The sequence below is a fragment of the Corticium candelabrum genome, chromosome 22, assembly GCF_963422355.1.
Source record: "Corticium candelabrum chromosome 22, ooCorCand1.1, whole genome shotgun sequence".
NCBI classification, from domain to species: Eukaryota; Metazoa; Porifera; class Homoscleromorpha; order Homosclerophorida; family Plakinidae; genus Corticium; species Corticium candelabrum.
Window position 1 is genome coordinate 4,063,021 of NC_085106.1, and position 19,538 is coordinate 4,082,558.

Consider the following 19,538-nt stretch of genomic DNA (forward strand, 5'->3'; position numbering starts at 1 on the left):
ATTGATCGCTGTAGATGAGTGACTTCCTCAAGCAAGTATAACCATTTCAGGACAGTGGAACCAATTTGTGCTTCCATAAACACACCAATCGTTACAACAGTAACTACAATATATAGTAGCAAATGACACCTAGATGATATTAAGCAAAATAGCTATGTTAAATATAAATTAATAATATCAATATCTCAGTATTGTCTACTGAGTGAAGTGAGCCTTACTGAGTAAGGTGAGCCTCACTCTCAATACGCCTTAACGAGTCAATCTTAAAGAGACATTTCGGAGATTTGCGTTAACGCAACATTTCAGAGACGCGCGCTAACGTACATTTGCGGTAAAAAGCAATGGTTGCATGCGGTGATGGAAGTGACAAGAACTGCAACGCGGAGTTACGGTTGAGTCCAGTTCTTACGACAGGGCCCTTTCGGTGTGTGGTAAAAACAGCTGTTCATACATGGTCTGTCGCACATGAACACAACTAAAAGGTTAGAGAGGCGAGCGATATTGGCGTCCGGATCTCTTTCGCCGTCCACATCGCTTCACCGACTGCTGTCGATGTAACGTGTGTTACACTTGATGGCGAGAAAACCCTCTTCAGCGTCACGCTAGAAAAGCGTTGCCCGCTTGATAAGTATGAGTAAGTTGTGCATAAGTGTTTCAGCTACTGAACCAAACAGCACGCTTTGCAAACGGCGATCTACTGTAGATATTTGAGAAGTTGGAGCCCCGATCAAAAAAGCTACAAACGCGTCCGATTAAATTTATCATTTAATCAGTTAAAAGCGTACGTAAGCATATCTCGTTCTGCAAATGCGTCAAATGTCTCAATTTGATTGTTGGTAACCAACAATCAAAGGTGTATGCTGGGCGCAATTTACTAGCGCATGTGGCTGAAATGTTCCTTTAATTGAAAGGATGGTAGTTGGCAGATCTCGTGCCACGTATGCATAGAATGGAAGACCTGAGAAGCGCAAAACTTGACGACAGCGAATTAATTGTATGACTTTGCAAATTTTACTTGCGCCAAACAAATATTTATTGTAAAGTTCTAAATGATTCTTAACGTACATTGCTTTCAGTCAAGATATAGTTGATTAAATAAGTTAATAAACATTATTACTAAAATACATACTATAGTCTTGAGGCTTACTGCACCGTGTCTGTGGAGAACTATCACTACTACGCTTTGTAATCAAACAAGTCATCTAATGTATCGTTGTTACTCAGCTCGAGCGTTACGTCGATGGGTGGCTGCTTAAGGACTTCTGTTCTCACCGGTTACCTAAGCCTTTCTAGCCAAATAGATGCATTCATTAAAAAATTTCTTTATCAAACAGATAATTACATTATATAAAATTCAGAATTGCATTTCACTGGTTGGCCTAAAACACAAGTTTTGTTTCCTACAAGGAACAGGGCTAAAAGCACAAATCTAAAATGTATACGGCTACTCACTCTCAGAACTGCTACTTCGTTGGGAAGACAGCATTCAAACATACTCATGACTACATAAGCAGTCCTGTACACGTTGTCGTCGCTGCCAACCTAGACAAAAACAGAAACGACATCTACATGCTGATGACTAGTAATGCAACCTAATATCTACCGATCTAGTGTTGGAACTACTTGAACGAGTGCTAAACTGTCCCGAAGAAAGTTGACGAGATTCAAGATAAGCAAACGCTTCAGAAATGACATTAGGATCAATGTAAATAAACTGCCGTGAACGACACATAACTGCAAGAACGTAAGAGGTTAACAACGTTTTTGAAGCAAATCCTCCGTCAGAACGACGAAACCGCATCTGGTACTGGTAACCTGGACAGATTAACTAGAGTCACAGATACGTCGGCATGGTTACATCGTTGGTACCCTTTCTCAGCGTTTCGCGATGATTTTCGTCGATAGTTGCACTGGTGGCGTGCAAGAACGAAACTACCGCACAAGTTGGAGCAAATCTCATCATGTTTTGCTCTGCGCATCCTCCAGGAAGGCTGATCAGAGAGACTATCCCTTCTCTTGCATCAACTTCACCATCGATATTCTCGTCAATGGAGAAATATATTCCTGTTAATCGACGTTATTGTAATCACGAGTTGCATATTTGACTTTCTGTTCTGTACTTTTATAATTAAAAATAAACTAATTAATTAATATATTAACAATTTTTACGCTAACAGTATCTCAATTTAAAATACACCTATTGACAACAACGCGAGTGAGCACTAAATAATATAGAGTTATGTATCAATTAAATAATTTTATAGTATACGTTGATAAATTTATCAAATTGTAAAAATTTATAACACCAGATTTATAACCTAAATAATATATCCATTAGCTTTATAAGAAACTGTTAGATTATTATTTAATAGAAATTAAGATAATTGGTATATTAAAATTGTTATAATATATTGATTATCAATTCCAAATTGTTTACTACAAAATTCTTATTAATGTCTATTATCTTAACAAAAGCACTATTCGTTAGTATATAATATATAGTCTGTAATCTCAAAACATTGTTGTCATGTTATAAAATACCAAGAAATAATACTCAATTAAAAGTTTGATTTTCTAAAAATTATTAATAGTTTTAGTCTCCAAATTTTTATAAGTAAACTATTTATCTAATTATTACTAATGTACCTGTGACTCCCAACCAAGCAGTTTGAGATCCATTAATATATTCCTCCGGAGCTCTGACGTAGAAATAATTTACTTGGTTTCTAGCTTGTCTGCTTCCTGCGCAAGCGCAATCTACGTCGCAGAGGTGCAACTCTACAACACATTTGCATATTTTGTAATTCGTGAATGATGTAAAAGTAATAATGGAAACATTTACCAGTTCTTGACGGACACAACTCACACGTGCTCCCGTCACTGAAAGCCACCGAAAAACTTCCTATCTGTTCTCCACAACACTGATCCTTTGTGTACTCGCCATCGATAGGGTTTTCGCACGTGTCCGAACGAGAAAACGACTTGAAGCATTTACCACGTCTGGCATCTAAAGTTGTTAATTAAACTATTATAAAAATTAATTATTACAAACTGACGTCATGATACCTAAAGCCGGCGGTAGACTGCATCCTCCAGGATCTGCCATGTTGACACCTATAAATTTAACATAAAAGACTAAACCACTTCATGCTAAGAAATACTAAAACCGTAGTGTTTTACAATTAAAATAGCAACCCAAATTAATTGCTACTAACAAAATGAATGCTTACAACTAAACAATTCGCCTGCAGACGATAGAGAAGACATGTTGCACTTTCACAAATGACTCTTTATAGATCTACACCAGCAGGCCCGCATCAATAGATTAGCACAGCGGTTAATATTTTTAGACTTGTCTACAACAAAATGTTGCTGATCTAATAGAGAAGCACTAAAGTGCTAAACCCTGGGCTGTTAACTTAGGATATATACAAAGCTTCATCCACCTTGAATGTGATTAGTCAGAACAAGCGTGAGAAGGGGACTGGACACATTGACTGGCAGTGACAGGTGGGATTGTCGACATCCGATAGCTATACGATGTATGCGCTACTTTTCAATTGTTCGTCCGGGCACTGACACACTACTGTCACTCTCCACGGGTTAACCACTGCATCCAACAATTTGTTTGCACTATTTAAGTTTTGTAAAATTATGTCATTGACAGTGTTCGTGTCACTTGTTTACCAACGACAGCATGCAATGAGCTCAGTCAGTGACTGCAAACAATACATGTACTATAATGGCAAAATCTGGTACCTTGAGGATCTAGCTCAGCTCGAAAGTCGTAATCTCGTCGGACTCCTTCTGGCTGCAACGAGTACCTAATTCATCTAGCAGACGAAAATACTATCGATAAAAGGGATCCTTACTTCAACCTTGACATCCATTTCTACTTCATCTTCTCCAAAGAATGATTTCATCCTTACAGTCAGCTTTGTGGTGCCCACTTCAAGAGGCAACAATGGAATATTAACCGAGCGTGTGTCTTCAGCGTCGACCACAAAGCAGGCAGCAGTCGTCTCCTTTCCGGTTCCCGCAGATGTGCAAAGGTTGTCGGGTGGATTCACAATTTGAAGACAAGCCTGCAATATCCAATAAAACACTGGAAACAGAGCTTTCAAATTGGTTTTGCCAAATACACGTTTACTCTGATATCGTTTGAATTGTAGTTGTATACAGAACACGTTACAGACACCTGCTCTTGACGCTTAAATGAATACGGCAAATGACATTCTGCAAAAACTGGTGTGAAAACAGTCAGTTCAACTGGTTCCGACACACAAAATCCAGTCGCACAACATTGAGCCAAACCGTAGATAGACCATGTGGTAATCGAATCAGGGACTTCAAGACCATGAACAACTGTCCCCAAATTACTAAACAAAAAGCGTAAATAATTAAAACAGAAATTTACTAAATGTAAATGATGTTGTTTCCAACCCGTTTGTGATGACGTTGTTCTGCAGCCAGACGTGAGGAAACGAAGTCCTTCTTTTGTTAGGGCGTCCTTCAGAACTTTCAAAAATATCATTGAATTCAGATGGAACGTTAGCTTTGGCCCTTAGATCCTCTAGTGTGATAATCAAAACTAATATAGCTATATAAATAAAAAAAAGAGTCTATAGGTTACTTCCAACGCAGCAATCGTACTGAGCACGAGCGTCTATTTCGGTTGTCAAATTAAAAGATGATGTCCCTTCGACCATTTTCTGGTACTCAGAGAAACAGAAACGATATCGCCGTATTGGTATAGCCCAAATACCCTTATCTCGAATCTGCTGATAAATCTCAGGACAACGATCATCACCTAGTGTCGTACAAAAGACGATTTCTTTAGCAATTTCTGCAATTATAATTATTGTATTGATTGGTTAGGTTAAGATATAAAACAATTTTAAATATCTAAGTCTTTCAGAAATAGTTTAAAATAAAAGTATTTGAACATTTTGCATTAAATACTAATATAAATACTAAGACGTATAAAAATGAGTTAGTATACTTTTTACAGAAATTAAGAGTGTGCATATGTGTCGACCTGGTTTAGATCAACTACTTTTAGAAATGAAGTACATTGTTTTTAAACGGCAAAGTATAATGTTATATAAAATGTCCCAGCAAATACAAAGTTAAGCAACAAATTCTCACCAAGTGTATCAGAACGTTTTCCGCGAATCCCTGCACATTTATCATCTAAAAGAAAGGCCCTAAGCAAAGTGCCTATAGATGTATGTTAATCGATGAAATACCCTCCTTTAGGCAAGTAGAACTGCAAGATCGTGAACAACAGTTGCACTGAGGATTCAGCTGAGTTTGTGAAATTGCTGTCAATCCAGCTACCTGCATGTACAACCACGATTCAATTCTCATAACATTTAAGGCTTATAATAAATTATGTAAATAACTGATTCATTAATTACTTGTATGTAATGTAACAACTATTTTGTTTTCTGGTTTTAGTATTTTACTGTGTAGTTGTAATCAATAATGCAGCATATATAAACTATATATTTTTTGCAATTTAATAGTTACTTTACCATACATCTGCTACAATTTCTAGGACATAATACTAATAATTGGTGTATGACATTTATTTGTTCTTTTAATAAAAAAAGTCAATTATAACCTCGTATTGAATAAATTAATAATTTATATAGTGTAGTACTATATTTTAAAACCATATTTATGTCTTGCATACTATAATGCATATCTGTTATATCATATAGACTGCAACTTAGATGTACGTAACAATAAACTGTACTCTACAAAGGTATTAATTAATTAAAAACTTTGACGTTGAATTTTTTCAATTGTCACGGATTGTAATATAAAATCGTTGCCAAAATGCTGTCATGCTTCTATTTCTTTAATCCGTCATTCTTTCACAAATCTATCATGAATGACCAAATTTCATACTCCAAAACAATGCATCGAGTTACTAAAGGAGGCTTACACAAGCTCAATTTACTGCATTTGTGCATGTTGCTTCTATAAGTAAACAATAGAATTTTTCAAATCAGAAGTACGGTAGCTTGTCTAAACGTCCTTGTAATGTCGTCTCTGCTTAAAATTTCTGTATTATCTTTAGGCATTTTCATCGTAGATCTCAGATACAGCAGCACACTTTACTGATTAATTAAAACATAACGCTAAACAATTCCTATGTGTACTCTTTACATAGTCATAAAACAATATTTAATTTTTTTTAAATTTATAAGTAATACCACATAGGTATGCATTCAAAACGTAGCAAAATCTTACGTCAAATATACCATCTGAGCTTGCCAACGTATAACCACACGAGCGTGAACAATTATCCAAAGTTTTAAACATCTGTCAACAGTCACCAAAACTTTACAGCCTTACCATACACATGACCACAATACGTTTCACCTTCTCCCGAGTCAATTTGTTTTCATTATTGAGAATATACAATCCCTTGTCCACAGCAAGAAGAGCAATATCGGAAAAAGGGCAATCCACTTTAATATCAAGATTGACTTGCGAACCAGGTTCTACAATTGAGTTTGCTAGACTCAGAGATATCTACAAACATTGCTTCTGTTACATTCTGTATATAGTCTTTCTCATTATTAAAGTCCAATGTTTTGTACCTCGTTTGCACACCGTTTGTCGGTCTCTACGCAGGCAATATCAGAGATGACATGATACTGCCCATCCGAGCAACGTTTCACATAGTAAGCAACGACGCAGAAACGATCAGCCAACTGAGGAGTGACTTGAACCTGAAACGTAGTGATCGGACCTGAGCTACTTGAAAAGCGTTGAGAAGACTGGATGCTCCCTCTGGCGACTACAAGAGCAGTAATTGGTAACTGAACAGTACGAAAAGAAAAGGTTGACGAAATACAATGAAGAAAACACACAGGACAAGCCTACCCTCTCGGTGGCCGCGTGAGACTTAACAATCTCAAAGTCAGCAGTTCCTCCAACCTGAAAAACAGGGTAACTTTGAGTTTTCTTGGTTGCTCTAGTGCTGGCAAAAAATTGCTACCCTACTACTGCTGAAATCTATAGCCTAGAGTTTAGCAAAATGCAAAGAGCAAAGACACCGTCAAAATTACCAAACATATAGCTACCAACAAAATTGCAAGCAAACTTGTTTTCGCAAAAGCCTAAGACGTCTATGTTTCGCTGCCAGCTTGTTGTAGTTGTTGCTGTTGTTATTGTTTGCTGTTGTTGCTGTTTTTGCTATTGTTTGTTGTTGTTATTGTTGCTGTTCCAACCGCATCGAAAACCCAAAAATTGAAAAAATATTTGCTAGTATTGTAATTAAATATATTTATTATAATAATAAATAATAATATTGTGTCTCAAGAGGATAGGGAACTGGAAGTCTCCTGGACCAGATGAGGTTTACGGTTTCTGGGTCAAGCGCATCACGTGTCTTCACGATGACTTGTCTCGTTACTACAACCTCCTGTTTCCGGACCCGGACTCTGTGCCCGACTCGTTATCTCATGGACCAACCACGCTGATACCTAAGCAAGCTCTCTGGACACAATTTTGGGGTGACAGTAGGAAAAACGGACACCATCAACTTTCTGGAACAGGGTCAAGTCTACAAGTATTTGGGTGAGGCAGAGAGTAACGGCATCCATCACAGCACTATGCGGAAGACGCTCAGTTGTGAGTACTTTCGCAGAGCGAAGATGGTTCTCCGGACCGAGTTGTATGGTCGGAAACAGATTCTTACCATCAACGGGTTTGCACTACCGGTTCTCGCTTAAGGTTTTGGTGTCATTCATTGGAGGACCACAGATCTGCAGCAGCTTGATCGGCGGACAAGGAAACTTCTCTCTATGCACGGTGTCCACCATCCTGCAGCAGACATTGAGTGGCTGTACGCTCCGTGCACCGAGGGCGTTCAAGGGTTGCGACAGATCGAGTCGACGTATCAGTCTTGTATTGTGGGGCTGGACTGTCACCTTCGCAAGAGCTCTGATCTCTTCATGAAAATGCTACAGGAGTGTAATGCTAGGAGGTCCTCTCATTTGGTCCAACGCATGGCCCTTCAGTTTACTGCACAGCTGCAGGGGATTCTCTTCAAGGACAACAAGTCGCAGAACCTACATGGAAGTGGGACCATCCTGTCTGGTGGTGTCTTCGAGCAAGCACCTCAGACAGATGCAAAACATTTTCGTACGTGCAGCAGTTCTCTTCGTCTACGGTCCTGTATCAGAAGACCTATCCCTGGTCAGTATCGCCGTCTCACTGAGAAACCACCTGTGGACATGAAAGAGACCTACAGATGGCTTGGCTGAAGTCATCGAATCTTCCTGCTGCAACTGAGGGACTGGTTGTTGCTGCTCAAGACAAAGCTCTTCGGACTCGGTATTATGAGCGCAACATTCTACATCGAGATGTCAGTCCCGCTTGCCGCTTGTGCAATGTACGCCTGGAAACAGTTGACCACGTTGTGGCAGGCTGTAGTGCCTTGCCACCGATGGACTTACAGTGATCGACACAATCAGGTGACCTCCATTATCCACTGAAACATTTGTCGTCATTTTGGGGTTCCAGTGAAGATCAGATGGCACCGGCATCATTCTGATAGGCTTGTGGAGACGGACGACATCACTACGATGTGCGATACAACCATCCCTAATGCTAGGAAGATCGATGCCAATCGTTCTGACATATTTTTCAGAAATAAGAAGACAAACTCTGGTCTTCCGATATCAGCTCATGGTAACATCACCGGGAAACAGGCTGAGAAGTTTGACGAAATACAGTGACGTGTGGGTAGAGGTAAGCCGCATGTGACAGTGACGAACACTGGTTGTTCTAGTGGTGTTGGGAGCGTGGGCACAGTGCACGCAGCTATTGCACGGTTTACATAGTTTGGAGAACCATAGATCTTGGTTGTAGCAAACAGAACCTACTATATTTATTGAGAAAGAGTCTCCATTAGAACGCCATGCAGCTCCTATAGTGTGTGTGTGTGTGTGTGTGTGTGTGTGTGTGTGTGTGTGTGTGTGTGTGTGCGTGTGTGATACATACCCTCTCTTTTCCAACCGTTGCTCTAACAGAGAAAAGGCCAGAGCATGGCGAACAAAATTTCTTAAATATGCAATCAACACCCAAAATCTGATTTTTTGCCGTCACCTGCATTCAAAGTCAACTTAAAATTTATAACCATTTTCGCACGATTCAGTAGCATACCTTGATTTTAATGCTTTCTTGATTCTCACCGGCAACATCAACTGCAAGATTGACTATACCACTAGTACCGGTTGTTTGCTTTTTGCTGTTGCCCTCATAAGTAGCTGTAACTAACACGCCTTCTGCGTTATCGCCATTTGGATAACGAGCGCGAACCTACAGATAAAGTATTTCAACATTTGAATTTGCCGGCTGTTGTAAGCATTAATGTAAAATTTTTAAAATTGCTTGTCTGTCCGCCTAACTGTCCTTTTCTTTGCCCGTCTGCTTTTTCATATTTTTTCGATGTCTATTCTATTTTTTGTTATTTCATTCTCTCAGTTTTTCCTCATTCTGTAATTTGCATGCTTACAAGCCTGCCTGAGCTTGCTTGCAGTAATGAACATCATTTTAGAATACCAATGAACAGTCACTAAACGTCTTCATTCAGTTTGCTGCAAACAATATTTATCGTATGTCATAAAGTTATACTGCAATAAACACTAATCGTATTAATTGGATTACAATGAATAACTGATCTAAAGTGCGTTCACGAATTAGAGCGACTGGTGGAATGTAGGGTACACCCTAAGGCGTGGCATAGTGCTTGTGTAAACGAATGTTATGTTGTCTCAGGAGGCAATTAACATCTATCTTTCAGAGCATATGGTGTCAATGACAAATTAGGTAACTATATTGTTACGTGAAAGTGTACATATGAACGTGTTGCCTCTGGCTGCCTTGTTGGCTTGACACGCGGTTTGCTTCATGATGCAATGACATACTAAAAATTGTACTTTTGCTGTAACCCATAACAACAGACCTGGACGTTTCTATGCGCTCACTGTTGTGTGTGTAAGTTGCATCTTTTAGGAAAAGCTATATGTACCAGATACATACACTCATTCACTTCTGGCTCAGAGTAGCGTCTGCAACCACGAGAACTTGACTAATTTGACCATATCAGAACCAAACTGACCAGCCATTTAGTGCATTCTTGAGCATTAATGATATCACTATGAGGACTTTGACCTTCCTGCTTCCTCTGATCACCTACACTTATGCTGCACAGCACAACACAGGGATTGCTGGGTTTGCGATGAAAAACATCAAGCGCCTTGTAGAGAAGGTCTAGCAAACGTTACTGTGGAAAAGTGGGCAGACTGCGTGAGGCACGTACGTGAGACGGTGGAAGCATTACAGGACACTACACAGTGTGTTAGATGACGCTGTAGAGGATATGGTCATTGAAGTTGGTCCTGAATCAGCAGATTCCTCGTCGTCTGAAACTGAAAGTTCCAAGGATGATTATGAAGACTAGAAACGGATCCTAGACGCACTCTTTCTTAGCTAACCGACATCCCAACTGGGAAGTTTACTGTGTTGGGTTACTGTTAACAGCGTGCTAGCTATAACAATTATGTACTTAGCTTTACGCAATTAACCCTAATCCCGCCTTAGTCCCGCCTTATTAACCCTAATCTCGCCTTAATCCCGCCTTTCTCCGCCCCCTAACTCATTAAAATACAGGAAATTGGCTCTATTAACTTCAGTTACGTCTCTGTAGCCCAATGGTGAGTGTAATTAGATCCGGTAAGTAAACAGCTTTTGATTGATACCAATATCCGCCCGGAGGGCAACACCTTTGTTGCGCAAATGGCCACATTCCACCAGTCTCTCTACTGCGTGAACGCACTTTAGTAATTCGTTAGATCAATATTATATATATTATTCTGTTTATAATACTAATACCAATACTATATATTTCTATTTAGTAGAACTCCAACTCCATTCGGTTGCTATTACAGTGAAACCTGTGACATGGAACACCTTTGTAAATGGAACAGCATTGGTGGCTCCCTGTCAATTAACTTCAGTCATGTTTGGCAGACCTTAAACGTTCTAATTGGAACACCTGTTAACTGCAAAGATGGAACAGGTTTCATGGCTCCAGCACATGAATTAAATCCAGGAACAGCTATATTGCCGTCGGTTTGTGTATGAGTGCACATATCCACCAATGGCATAAATGTGGGCGTTTCTCCAGCTGTCGTTGCATGGTGAAAAATTGTGATAACTACACTGCACATTCTTCTTTCAGCAAAACCTCTAGCGAGAACATCTCTCCTTTCAAGGTTGAGCAATGATACGTGGCTCAAGCAAAAAACATGATTTCCAGCCATCTTATATAAGGAGATGAAAGAGCCCATTCACGACACCCTAGGCTTGCTCTTTGTGTAAGAACTGAAAAATTTCCGCACTTGATCACTTTAAGCTTGACCTTTTTGCCTGCTTTAGGACAAAAATGGAAAAACGAGCAGTAACCGACAGAATTAGTGCCCTTCGGCAGCAGAAAATTAAAAACTCTTCTCCTTGTAGTGTCATAAGTATTGTACTGCACTATAATTTGATTCTTTTCAGTCTATAATAAGTACAAAACAGTAAAATATAGCGCACATTAGACCCTCCATGCAATAGATTACAGTGTGCGTGGTAAGGAACCCCCTAACCAGAGTTAGAAACTTATACGGGATCCGAAACCCTGTACTTGGAACACCTCTGTAAGTAAACACTAAGTGTGGCTCTCCAAGATGTTCAATTTAGACGGGTTTCACTGTATATACATTTAATAAAAGACGATTTATTCACGTAGTGACCAACCTGCATCTGTAGAGGTAAGTTTGGTTTGTAGTATGGAGGCATGAGGTCACAGTCAAGTTTGATAGGATTGTCTGTAAACACGGCCGTGTTGTCTGACGCGCTAGCCTTGATGCCACTGGCTTTCTCAGTGACTTCAACAAAGACAGACAAGCGTCTACCGAGGGGAAACTGTTCGTATCCTCCATTGGCAAACGTCAGCTTTTTTACTCCTTTATCCTGCAAACAAAAGCCTTAAACTAAAGGATTCTGTAAAAATAGAGTATTCTTTAGTTAACCCCAGGTAGGAGAAAAAATTGCTGGCTAATAATGACGTTGGCAGTCTCCGTTGATTCATTCCAAATACCGAGTTGCACACGCAAAGTTCCAACTACTCCTTTGTAGTAAGTATATCTAGTTTGAATAGATTACCATTTTAAAACCATTTAGATTACCTTCTCATATAACACAGTACTTCCATTGGCAAAAATAAAATATCAAGAGGATCGAGCAATCTTCGCATGAAGACTAAGAAAAGAGAAAGAGAAAGAGAGGGAGGAAGGGAGGGAAGAAGGGAGGGAGCAAGGGAGGGAGGAAGAAAGGAAGAAAGGGAGGGGAGAGAGGGAGGGGAGAGAAAGAGGGGAGAAAGGAAGGACGGACAGACCACAATAGATATTCAAAAACTCTTACGATGCCGTCACATTAACTTTGATATGTTCATCATTTGCCTTCACAAATCTCGGTGATCTTACCACGACATCAAAGCGGGGAAGAACTAAAAGAAACAGTTTAACTCCCGACTAACAGTTCATGAAATAGATACGTAATTGATAATTTTACATTAACAGTGACATCCAGCCAGCCAGAAAGAAAGAGCAGACAAAACCAAAGTCAAAAACAAGCACGGACAACAAACAGACAAACAAACAGCAAATTATAAAGGCTAACCGTAATTCTTTACTTCAAAGCTTGTTTCTGAAATGACAGTGTCCTGCATTACAAAGCAAGTGCAAGACATTCAAAGACCAAGCAACAGAGTCAGCACGTGGTTGATTCTTACATCACAGCTTCGTTTGGCAACGATTGACCAATCACCTTCAATAGGAGTCAGCCCCAAGTTAAATGTCCGTCTCTTTATCACTACACAAAATACAAAAGTTCAAGTTTATTTAAATCAACAATATAATATGTCAAGAATGTTTTTACTTTCTCGAGAGGCGCATTGTTTGATAGTCAACCTATCAACTATAATATTTTGTGGATTCTAAAACACATGAAATCATAATTATATATCTGTCTAGATATACAGACAACTTGCGTCATGGATAAGATAACCTCCAATCGCTTTCCAGAAAGCACTACATGTATATTTAGCCAAAAATACATACCTACTACAAGTACGTTTAATATGCTGCTGTAGATGAACTCAAAGAATATAAAAGCATTTGTTTTTAATTGACAAAAATCCTGAAAATAACAAGTGATGCTACATAGTGCCTTACCTTGATGTCGAGAAGAACGTTGCATATGCACTGCAAACAGAACAAAACTCATGCCTTGAACATTATAGCTGCACGAGTTTGTCCTACCTTGTTATCTTCTCTACAGCAAGGAACAAAGTTGCAGCCAAGAACAGCCACTCGAATGGTGACTTCAAAAATTTATTAGAGGTTAAATGAAATTTGGCGCTGTCAATAATCATAGTACCATTATCATTTTTCACGTAGATGGGCTTGTCTGTCTGGATGAGCACAATAGAAGGACTGGATTTGACGGCCACTGAGACTGCATTGTTGAACGACAGCGAGCTGTCGTCACTGATTGCTCTGACCGTAACAAGGCGCTGACCGTCTGGAAATGTTGGTTTGGGAAGGCGTTGGCATGGAACCGAAATAAGGAACTCTTGTGGGGTGCCTGAAACAATAATTAATTTATTAATTAACTAAATCCAGCAGTCGAGGAAAGAGCAATGTCAACTCTCGTCTATACGTCAGCCATTTTACAGTAGATACTCAGGGTGACCAAGTCGGGATAAGACTGTTACCTTAGTGTGGCACCAGGAACGCATCCTAATACCCACAGAAATGACACTCCCACGGGACACACCTGCGCAAGACTATTTTGAGACTACCTACCTATACCTAACTAACTATTCCTAGCTACCTACATAGTACATACATACATGTATTTAAGCATACATATATACATTCATACATTTACATGCATACATACATACATAAAAAGATAGATACTATAGTATGTATGTATCATCGTGGTGTACATGCGATCATTATGTCTTGTGTCCAGTCACAGACGTGACGTGGCTTTGGTGCCAAATCTTTGCTTGTTTGGTACCCAAGACCAGCCTCTGCTGCCACCTCTGGCACGTTAATAGCGCAAATTGACTACCCGAGTTGTCTGAAGAACCTCACGACGACCTGCGTGACTGTGTTCAAAACCTCAAAACTTCTCATTTCCTATTGTCATGCTTTACTACGGCAAGACAATATTTATGTTTGTTAGCGTGAGTAAATGATTGCCTATACTAAATGGTGCTGTTGTCGCATAAAGATACACTAGAATTGTTATTCAATTTCTCCTCGAGAGGCTGAACTCTTCTCTCTCTAGGACCTGTTTGAAGAGTGTCTCACTTTTCACCCTACGACTGGGCTGTTCATCCACTCGTAGGCACACCTATAAATGAGCTGTTCAGTTTGTTATCAGATTTCCCACTTTCCATGGTCACGGCTTCCAATTGAGTCGCACTAGTTGCTATAGGATTCATCAATCTGACCCAAGTATGCAGTGCTGCTCCATGACGACAATCACTCGATCCTATAGTCTTCTTTGTTAGTTTGGTTGACAGATCTCAAAGCTATATAAATTGCGGTTTCCGTACGAGAAAGTTCACGAGAAAAGCAAGTCGGTAGACATCCGACCCGTTGAATTTCCAAATTCAAAGACTAATTAGAAGCCGTTCTACAACCATTTTAAATCTCTCTATTGCTGGCCGTAATCACCACGCCCTTTTGTGTGGCGCCGCGCAAGTGGCAAGACATGATGGTGTCGATAGTGACGGCAATGTAATGTACTACAATTATCCTGACACAAAGGACGTCGTGGCCAGAACGGGCTGTCTCTCAGTCCATCGCAAGACTCTGCTGTCATGCACCATGTCGCATACCAAGAAAACCATAGCTAATAGACTATTCTTTCTGAACAATGTGCTACGTACGTGCATCATATTAAAGAGCATACACATACCAGTAGCTATCACGTCACACCCAGTAACTGAAAACCTCACTCTAGATTGTTGAAATATTTAACTCTGCAACAGTCTGTCCATGCACACTTAATCTTACCTTCTTCAACATCTACTGTGTCTGTCCCGTACAGGACAACTCCATTGGCGTCTTCCACTACCAATCGTGTCGCGATTGCAGACGATCCCACGCCGAAGACTGAGACAACCACCTTCTCATCTGTGCAACATTGCACCACTCTCGAAAGTGCAACAAAATAGTCGCTGCAACAAACAACAATAGAAACACGAGTAAAGCAAATCTGTCTCGATCATGACGTACCCGCTCTGAACGGTGGAAATGCAACAAAGAACAGAGAGAAAGCTTAACAACCGTCCGTTGAAGGCCATCGTAACTACATCCAGCCAAATCCTCTTGAGAGATATATTGTACAGAGCACCTCTGTTTGCGCATGCAGCCAACGATTATTTTAATTAACCCAGTGGCGGTAATTATATTCCAAAAGTTATCGCCTAGATTGCCATGTGCATGTCACGTAAGCTGGCACTTATCAGAAAACGGCTTGGCTAAAACGGCAGTGTGGTGTGGAGAGGAGTGGTAGTATAGGAGAGAGGTAGTGATCTCGCGTAGCCAGCTCCTCAGTAGCCTCGTCATAATTTTAGCAAAAAAGCCTTCAGAGAAAAACCTATCTCCTTACGTTAGTAGACCTCGTAGAGTCTCCATTTCTATCTGCAGTTGGGTCAAAACTTCACTAATGTAGCTTGAAATGTTTCTGACTGTCCATGGTTTCACTCAGACGTTATTGCAACCTTACGTTGGCAGGTACCATATACATTCTCTGTATTTGTCTGCATGCACTCTTCCATCTCAACAGCTTTGTGTTAATCCTGTTTCCTGCATTGAGGCTTGGTGACACTGCATGACAACTAGCTTCTACTGTGCGCCATCGGTTTGGCTGTGTACATGAAAAAAAACGCATAGACGTAAGAGAAAATCACTGCCTAGCATATTAAAAGTTTTCAAAAATAACATTTTTAATATAACTAATTGTTTAATGAACGGTACTAATGTCGGCGGTTTCTTGTATTCTGATGATTGAAATACTGTGTCCACAGTAGTAGTGCATGTTCTGTACAGGGCCGCTCACGTGACACGTCACATCACAGGCACGTGACTTCAAGTTGAGTTGGAATTGTCTGCTGTCTGCGTGCTTAACTAGAACATAACAAAGCAAGCAATGCCACCAGTTATTACTGCAATTAGCACAAGAGACGCAAGATTTCAGCTGCAGCCAGGTGAAGGTACAGATGCGGTACACTCTCTATCAGTCTACGCGTACGCAGTTGCTCTATTGGAGACGGATACGAGCGACTTGAAAGGATCCGGACTAGCCTTTACATTGGGACAAGGCAACGATCTCGTTTGCCAGGCCATTGAAACTCTGGCCAAACCGCTTCTAGGTCGAGACATCGAAAGCATCATGGCGGAATTTGGCAAGGTGTTTAGGTCTATTGCAGACCATCCCTCCTATCGATGGCTGGGACCACATAAAGGCGTTGTTCATCTAGCTCTTGCAGCTATCACTAACGCTTGCTTTGATTTATGGAGCAAGTGCAGGGGACTGCCACTCTGGAAGCTGCTGTTGTCCCTTAATGTTGATGAAATTATTTCATTTCTCGACTTCAGTTATGTCAAAGATGTTTTCTCTGAGGAGGAAGCTCGAAAAATACTGGAGGACATGATGCCTTCTAGAGCTCAACGAATGGATGTGCTCGAGAGTGGGTATCCCGGATATGACACCAGCTTTGGTTGGCTGCATTTTGATGATGACACTATTGTCAGAAACGTTGAGAAAGCAACAAAGAGTGGATTCAAAGCATTGAAATTAAAAGTAGGATCGAAAGACAAAGCAAGAGATATACGCCGGGCCAAGCTAGTTCGCAAACTGGTTGGCCCGGATGTCAAATTGATGTTTGATGCTAATCAAGTAGGACACATCAAAGTGTTTCAATTCCAATTTTACAAAACTGGTGTTTTCTCACTTACAGCAATGGTCACTCTCGACTGCAGTAGAAATGTGTGAGGCTTTAAAGGAAGTGAACCCTTACTGGATTGAAGAGCCTACACACCCGGATGACGTGTTTTCTCATCAAAGTCTTGTCAGAGCTGGCTATCCCATCGCCATAGGAGAGGGTAATTACTAACTATTTCTGAAACTAATACAGGCCGCTGCCAAAGTTGTGAGACATTTGATATTAATAAAAACATATTTACTTGCTATTGAAATGTTTTGATCACTGGCACATCAAATGACATTCTTTCTGCCTAACTGTGCAAAGCATCTAAGTGGATTCTATAGTATAACATGTAATAGCCTGTATACTCACACACGTGTTTGTAGAGCTAGAATCAATGTGTAAAACTCTTCAAAATGTTTGAGGAAAATTTCCCCCAAAGATATATCTTTTTCATGCAAGCCTGTATTAAAATAGATTGTCTAACTATTAATATTGGTGTAATTGATAGACTGATACGCGTATGTTTACTTTTAGCTATACCAAACCGCGTGACATTCAAGAACTTCATGCAGGCACAGGCAGCTAACTTCATTCAGGTATGAACAAAATTCTGTGAGTGCTGCAACTGGATTCTGGTGTGTGTGTGTGTGTGTGTGTGTGTGTGTGTGTGTGTGTGTGTGTGTGTGTGAGAGAGAGAGAGAGAGAGAGAGAGAGAGAAAGAGATGGAGAGGGAGAGGGAGAGGGAGAGGGAGAGGGAGAGGGAGAGGGAGAGGGAGAGAGACTTGGACATTATATAGAAGACACATTAAACAACTTGACCAATTTCACATGCAATGTCTTCGCAAGATCGCCAATGTCAAATGGCAATACATGGTACCCAATACGAGGTTTTGAAAAATGCAACAAGTCTGGAATTGAGACTTTACTACTTCAAGCTCAACTCCGATGGTGTGGCCATCTTGTTCAAAATAAGGGATGATAGAATCCCAAAGGTAGTGTTTTGTGGTCAACTGAAGGAAGACTCTAGAACAGCAGGTTGTCAGAAATTACGCTTTAAAGACAGTTAAATCGAATTTAAAATCTTGTAATATTGATGTATCAAACTGGGAATTATATGCATCAGACAGACCTCTGTGGAGATCTTATTGCAAAAAGTCCTTAGAACATTTTGAAGACAAACATTTCAGAAGTACTCAAATAAAAAAGGCAGGAACAGCAGACTGGAGTATTCTCTAAGAGTGGCAACTTCAACTGCAATGTTGTGAACGCTTCTGCACAGCACGTATTGGTCTTTGGAAACACCATACTCCACTGTGTGTGTGTGTGTGTGTGTGTGTGTGTGTGTGTGTGTGTGTGTGTGTGTGTGTGTGTGTGTGTGTGTGTGTGTGTGTGTGTGTGTGTGTGTGTGTGTGTGTGTGTGTGTGTGTGTGTGTGTGTGTGTGTGTGTGTGTGTGTGTGTGTCCCCAAATCTCATAGGTAGACATGTACAACAATTTTTGATCTTGCCTGAGCTGCTCCACAAACAGCATTGACTAGATCTTGTGTACTGTGCCATAGCTAGCTGCTATTTTGGCAAAAGCAGCACTCTTTAAGTACCAGTTTTTAGGCTAGACAAACGCATGCTTGCATTTATGGGTATATAAACAATTTTAAAAACCCCACAAAAGAGCCCTATCTACAGCCCTGCTGTCATGACTGTCTGTGTGTCTGTCTGCCTGTCTGCCTGTGTGCATTGCACGTATAAGAGTACTCTCGTTTTTGATGCCATTTCTTCTCTGTCCAATGGTATCTTTGCCACATTTGTTGTCAAATTTACTTAGGTTGATCCTTCAAGAACTGGAGGCATCAGCGAGACTATCCTTGTAGCAATGATGGCCAAAAAGTTTTGTCTTCCTGTTGTTCCACATGTTGGCGACATGGGACAAATCAGCCAACACCTAGTATTATTCTACCACATTGCGCTGGGACACGAGAAACTTTTTCTTGAATATATTCCACATCTCAGGAAGTATTTTGTTACTCCTGCCCAAGTCAATGAAGGAGTATACAGGGTGCCCGAAGAACCAGGAGCTAGTAGCGATCTAAGAGACTAACTTCAATAATGTAGTGTATTAGTATTGATGCTCTCTAAGAATGTATGATAGCGCATGCGCATATGTTTTGCCAACATTATATTTATTTTAAGCAACTTTCTTGCACATATGCTTTAAAATTGCTGTCAATTCTTCATGTCTAGAAATTCTAGAAAAGGTCAGTAAACCATACAAGCATTGCTGAATTCAAGAACACAACAGTACGATTAATATTAGGTTGCACGGAGATGAAAAGCAAATGAGTCAAGCTGCCATCATCGTATCTGCAAGTCTCAGTTGGCTATGTCACAGTTGGCCAAGAAAAGCAATTGCTTGTACCTTCGTAAAGTAGCATAATAAGAAAACTGTAAGGGCTGGTACAG

The 19,538-nt window shown here is 40.2% G+C and overlaps 2 protein-coding genes and 1 long non-coding RNA gene across 3 annotated transcripts; 1 reads left to right on the forward strand and 2 right to left on the reverse strand.

The window, feature by feature from the left end:
- Window positions 1-1,955: 1,955 nt before the first annotated feature.
- LOC134197123 (uncharacterized) lies at window positions 1,956-2,932 on the reverse strand. The gene is made up of 3 exons (XR_009972603.1): window positions 2,843-2,932; window positions 2,647-2,778; window positions 1,956-2,064 (listed from the first exon to the last, which is right to left on the reverse strand). It is a non-coding gene; the product is annotated as an uncharacterized LOC134197123 (long non-coding RNA).
- Window positions 2,933-3,037: 105 nt separating this feature from the next.
- On the reverse strand, window positions 3,038-15,454 carry LOC134197751 (complement C3-like). Its single transcript, XM_062667103.1, has 26 exons — window positions 15,387-15,454; window positions 15,165-15,328; window positions 13,510-13,716; window positions 13,392-13,453; window positions 13,305-13,334; window positions 13,009-13,066; window positions 12,863-12,942; window positions 12,751-12,793; window positions 12,493-12,577; window positions 12,102-12,216; window positions 11,827-12,042; window positions 11,427-11,587; window positions 10,145-10,229; window positions 9,187-9,342; window positions 9,025-9,129; window positions 6,901-6,954; window positions 6,615-6,836; window positions 6,394-6,546; window positions 6,262-6,333; window positions 5,250-5,340; window positions 4,634-4,846; window positions 4,444-4,573; window positions 4,151-4,379; window positions 3,873-4,085; window positions 3,760-3,811; window positions 3,038-3,114 (listed from the first exon to the last, which is right to left on the reverse strand). The coding sequence occupies exons 1-26, from the start codon at window positions 15,452-15,454 to the stop codon at window positions 3,038-3,040; spliced, it is 3,141 nt and encodes a 1,046-aa protein (XP_062523087.1).
- An 848-nt stretch (window positions 15,455-16,302) lies between these two features.
- Window positions 16,303-19,245, forward strand: LOC134197752 (mitochondrial enolase superfamily member 1-like). The gene is made up of 4 exons (XM_062667104.1): window positions 16,303-17,052; window positions 17,114-17,258; window positions 17,618-17,679; window positions 18,904-19,245. Exons 1-4 carry the CDS (start codon window positions 16,303-16,305, stop codon window positions 19,174-19,176), a joined length of 1,230 nt encoding a protein of 409 aa, XP_062523088.1. The 3' UTR covers window positions 19,177-19,245.
- The last annotated feature ends 293 nt before the right edge of the window (window positions 19,246-19,538 follow it).

Excerpts from the sequence above, each read along its gene's own strand:
- LOC134197751 (XM_062667103.1), bottom strand. The coding sequence starts at position 15,454 with ATGGCCTTCAACGGACGGTTGTTAAGCTTTCTCTCTGTTCTTTGTTGC. Across the intron at positions 12,794-12,862 it reads TTGCCAAACGAAGCTGTGAT|GACACTGTCATTTCAGAAAC; the intron begins GTAAGAATCAAC and ends TTTGTAATGCAG. Across the intron at positions 6,955-9,024 it reads CAACGGTTGGAAAAGAGAGG|GTTGGAGGAACTGCTGACTT; the intron begins GTATGTATCACA and ends CCTGTTTTTCAG.
- LOC134197752 (XM_062667104.1), top strand. The coding sequence starts at position 16,303 with ATGCCACCAGTTATTACTGCAATTAGCACAAGAGACGCAAGATTTCAG. Across the intron at positions 17,053-17,113 it reads TGATGTTTGATGCTAATCAA|CAATGGTCACTCTCGACTGC; the intron begins GTAGGACACATC and ends TCTCACTTACAG. Across the intron at positions 17,680-18,903 it reads AGGCAGCTAACTTCATTCAG|GTTGATCCTTCAAGAACTGG; the intron begins GTATGAACAAAA and ends AAATTTACTTAG.